The sequence below is a fragment of the Strongylocentrotus purpuratus genome, unplaced genomic scaffold (assembly GCF_000002235.5).
Source record: "Strongylocentrotus purpuratus isolate Spur 01 unplaced genomic scaffold, Spur_5.0 spur5_scaffold_5, whole genome shotgun sequence".
Lineage (NCBI taxonomy): Eukaryota > Metazoa > Echinodermata > Echinoidea > Camarodonta > Strongylocentrotidae > Strongylocentrotus > Strongylocentrotus purpuratus.
The window spans coordinates 13,822,973-13,826,923 of NW_022145611.1; the positions used below are offsets into that span (position 1 = coordinate 13,822,973).

At 36.5% G+C, this 3,951-nt stretch overlaps 1 protein-coding gene across 1 annotated transcript; it reads left to right on the forward strand.

Moving 5' to 3' along the window:
- Nucleotides 1–1,161: 1,161 nt before the first annotated feature.
- On the forward strand, nucleotides 1,162–3,725 carry LOC115929749 (peroxiredoxin-5, mitochondrial-like). The gene is made up of 2 exons (XM_030999700.1): nucleotides 1,162–1,255; nucleotides 3,564–3,725. The coding sequence occupies exons 1-2, from the start codon at nucleotides 1,172–1,174 to the stop codon at nucleotides 3,708–3,710; spliced, it is 231 nt and encodes a 76-aa protein (XP_030855560.1). The 5' UTR covers nucleotides 1,162–1,171; the 3' UTR covers nucleotides 3,711–3,725.
- Nucleotides 3,726–3,951: the final 226 nt, after the last annotated feature.

Sequence of the window (3,951 nt, forward strand, 5' to 3'; positions counted from 1 at the left end):
TATCAATGTTTAATTTGTTTTTAACTTTGGGTGCAGTCGTATCCATGTATTAAACAGCCAACATCTTTGTTTGAGACTATAGATTTCCAGTCAATAGTATTGGGCATTAATTTGATTGCAGCAATTCAAGTTATTTCACTTTACTAAAATGTTAAAAAGACATTAATTCTATGTAATAAATATATATACAGAACATATAATGGACATTGCTGATAAGAAAACAATTTGTGACAAAATAGAAGTATCACACATATATAATTCCTCAGATGAAAATTATTAACATTATTTCTACATGTAGGCCTGATAATGTGTTGATCAGAATAGTAATATTTATCTTCCCTTAATTCTCGATCAAAAACCCTCTTTCCTATTATTATTGTTATTCTCCTTTGATATTGATATTTCTTCATGTCTCTTTAAAACCCCCTCTTTTTCTCCTGTTTCTTTATTTGCCTTTTTCTCCTCTTGGTTTTCTACATGACAAGAACAATAAAAGCCTTTCTTCTAAAAGAAGGGGGAAAAGAGTTTTAATTCTGAGTGCGGCTATGGATATCTTGATTTATATAATAATACTTACATTTACCAAAATAAAACAACATATAACCGGATTCTCTTCTTTTTCAGGTTCATCTACAAATTTTTAGTAGAAAAGTTAAATGATGAATTGAAAAGAACAACATTTTTACATCTTTCGGATGGTCCCAAGACGTAAATCATCATATCTGATTGATAAATGTCTGTCAAAAAACAACACAATTAAACACACACGATCGAGGCCGAGGTCAATGTCAACTACGTCATCGAATTAGGGTATTTCCCAGGCGTCACCTGGATTTACCATTTTTTGTAAGGGGGTTATACTATTATTACGCAATCAAGACACATCAATTACGATAAATTCTTTCATAGCATCTAATTTCTAAAATATAAAACTATTCAGTTAATACAGTGCTTTGTTAAAACTATCGATAATAGCATAATTCTATAAACAAAAATACTAATTAATTCAGGCAGCACACCTATTACTTGAATGAAACTGTCCGAGTTGATTTAACCCCTGCAAGGTAGGTATCAGCATGGTACCACGCGAGCGTCCGCCATACTAATGTGCAGAGTGCGGCGACAGCTCATACACGATCGAACACACCGGTCTCTTTGTAAAACATAAATCATGTTCAACAGCCTACGAAGAGCTGCATTTGTCACTTGCTCAAGGAGTTTTTCATCTGGTTCAACGAGAAACATGCCCATCAAGGTATGAAGATTTAGATTTAACTTGTTGTCGAATGTTTTTCGTGACAGAGCTTGCTTTCTGTTTCTGTTGCCATTGTGATGGTTTTTAAATTTGAGGACCATCTTGGGAATTTATTTTTAAAAAATCTTGTGTTTATACATTTTTTGTATCACTGTGAGTGTGAGTGTGGCAATGTGTGGGACGTACAGTGTAGGCCTTCCTGTCAGTTAACAGTTAACTGTTACAACTTACAGGTACTTAAATTAGGCCTCTAGACCCTAGATAGGATTATACCAGCCTAATCTGATAATCCTATCTAGATCTAAAAGGTAATCCAATCTGTCTCACTTCATCATGATCATTGTGTAATTATTTGGCTGGTTAATAGTACAGTAACATAACACTTTACAGTTAAGTTTCCTATTCAATAATTATTGTAAACCTTATCCTTATCTAGACCGAATTTTCTGTCTCTTTCGTTCTTCGCTCTAATCCTTATCCTGCTGAATGTCTGAAACTAATAATAGGGTTGTGTATTTTTCTGCTCATGATTGGAATGCTATTTCCTGATCATGCTGAAACTACTTTTGGATAGGCTCTACTCTTCTCCTGTTAAATAATCTGCTTTCTCCAATCCTAATCAAATTCCTAACCCTTCATAAGTACCGGTATGATGGGGGACCTTGAGCTATATGCCCTTTATATAATGTTTTCAAGGTAGTTGCCTTGTGGACAAAAATTATGACCAACAAATTATCAATAATCCATAATCTCAGCCTTCTCAGGTAATTTTCTATGCCCATTTGAATTGTTTGGACAAAATGAAAGGGTCCCTAAGCAAGCTAACACTACAGTTTGATAGAGCTGCCCTCCTGTCACAGACGTCGGGCAGGTAGATCTATCAAACTAATGTAATTATTGAACCCAAATCTTGATTTCAGGGGCGGATCTAGCTTTTTGCTAAGGGGGGGGTTGACCAAAATAATGACGATGCAGAGCATCGTCCACGAGCCGCGAAGCGGCGAGCCGATTTTTTGGGGGTGTTTATTTGAACCCCGTAAGTGATGTTTTCCTGGCATCTATTAACACAATGGAGACCATAAAAAGCAGTGCATGATAACGTCTTTTTAAATCAAGTAACAGTTTAATACATAGTTATATCCAGAGTTATCATGTGTTTGGTTAAGTTACCAGATGAGTTGAATATCTTCTCACAATATTTGCACTTGAAAGGGTTTCTCTCCAGCGTGCGTTCTTTTTTCTTTCTTTTTTTCTTTCTTTTTTTCTTTTTTTTCCCTTTTTTTTTTTTTTTTTTTGGGGGGGGGCCGCCCAAGGGGGGGGTTGCAACCCCCCCAACCCCCCCCCCTGGATCCGCCACTGGATTTATAGTTGACTTTAAGGACAAGTAAACTTAATGATATGATGTAATACAATCTAACAGTATGACAAGTATACACCTAACGGTGGCCTGTACTGTAACTGAAGAAGAAGAAGAAGAATTCAGTTCAGATTTGAAGGTGCAATGTTGGGTATTGTAAGTTTTTGTAGTGCAACTTTTGTGTCAAGTGATCCTTTCATTTAGAAGTTATAAAGATGTAAAAAATGCATTGCTTTATCAAAAGTAGCCAAACAATATTTAAAGGATTGTGTAAAACACACCCATTGAACATTTTCACCTAGGTATGTAGAGGACATAATAGTTAACAGAGGATCATGCAAAATATTTAAACACAAGAATGGTTACAGAATTTCAGCATAGAAATAACAATTGCTTGCATACCTGGCAAGCTCCTCGCATATATAGTTAAACAGGTGACATTGCTCAATGGTTGTGTTGAAAAAATCCTAACAATTTCTTTTGGCTGGGGTGAATAATTTGGCACAGGCTTCTGGCTTTTTAATGTAGGCCTGTTTTGTAAGGTAACCAAATTCATACTTCAGTGCCTCAATAATGTATTTCAATAGAATGCAAATTGCATATATTAAGTGTTCGTTAGGTAGGGCAAGTCATAGTTGTTTGTCCTACCCAAAGCCAACTAATGTATGCAATTTGAATCTTGACCATTTGTAACAGGTGAATGAAATAATTTGTATTGAGGCGCTTCACAAAGGCACATGCATAAATTTGATTACATTACAAAAATGGCCTATTGTGTGAAGTTGGAAGGAATTTACAGTACAGGAAGCCGCGAATGTTGAAGAAATCAAACAGCATCAAATGAAATATTGGTATTATTATGCGTCAAGAATCAATGATGATGGAGGTGAAATATCCAATCAGAGGAGAAAGAAATGTGACTGTGTATTCATTTATGTTTTAAACTTTCAGGCTGGGGACCCCGTACCGAGCGTAGAGGTGTGTGAGAATACGCCGGGAGATAAAGTGAATGTTGCAGAGCTCTTCAAGGGAAAGACTGGGGTGCTGTTTGCTGTGCCGGGGGCTTTCACACCAGGATGCTCCAAGGTGAGACGATAAGGTTGTATACCCCGTTCACACTGCTGAATCGATGCGTATCAATCCCAGCCTTCTCAATAATCGATCTCTGGGTCGTATTGGTTTACTGTCTGTGTTATTGGCCCTATGGTGGTCTCCAGTCAGTTCCAGGATTTGTGAGGGAATGATAATTTTAACATATTCCTATTACCGGTAAAGGTCTTCCACAGGAATCACAGGACACATTTTGTCATATATGGGACTTATTAGAGATCAGTACAAA

What these genes read in the sequence shown, in the direction of transcription:
- LOC115929749 (XM_030999700.1), top strand. Translation starts at nt 1,172, where the DNA reads ATGTTCAACAGCCTACGAAGAGCTGCATTTGTCACTTGCTCAAGGAGT. An exon ending in CGAGAAACATGCCCATCAAG is followed by an intron (nt 1,256 to 3,563) that starts GTATGAAGATTT and finishes TTAAACTTTCAG; the next exon opens with GCTGGGGACCCCGTACCGAG.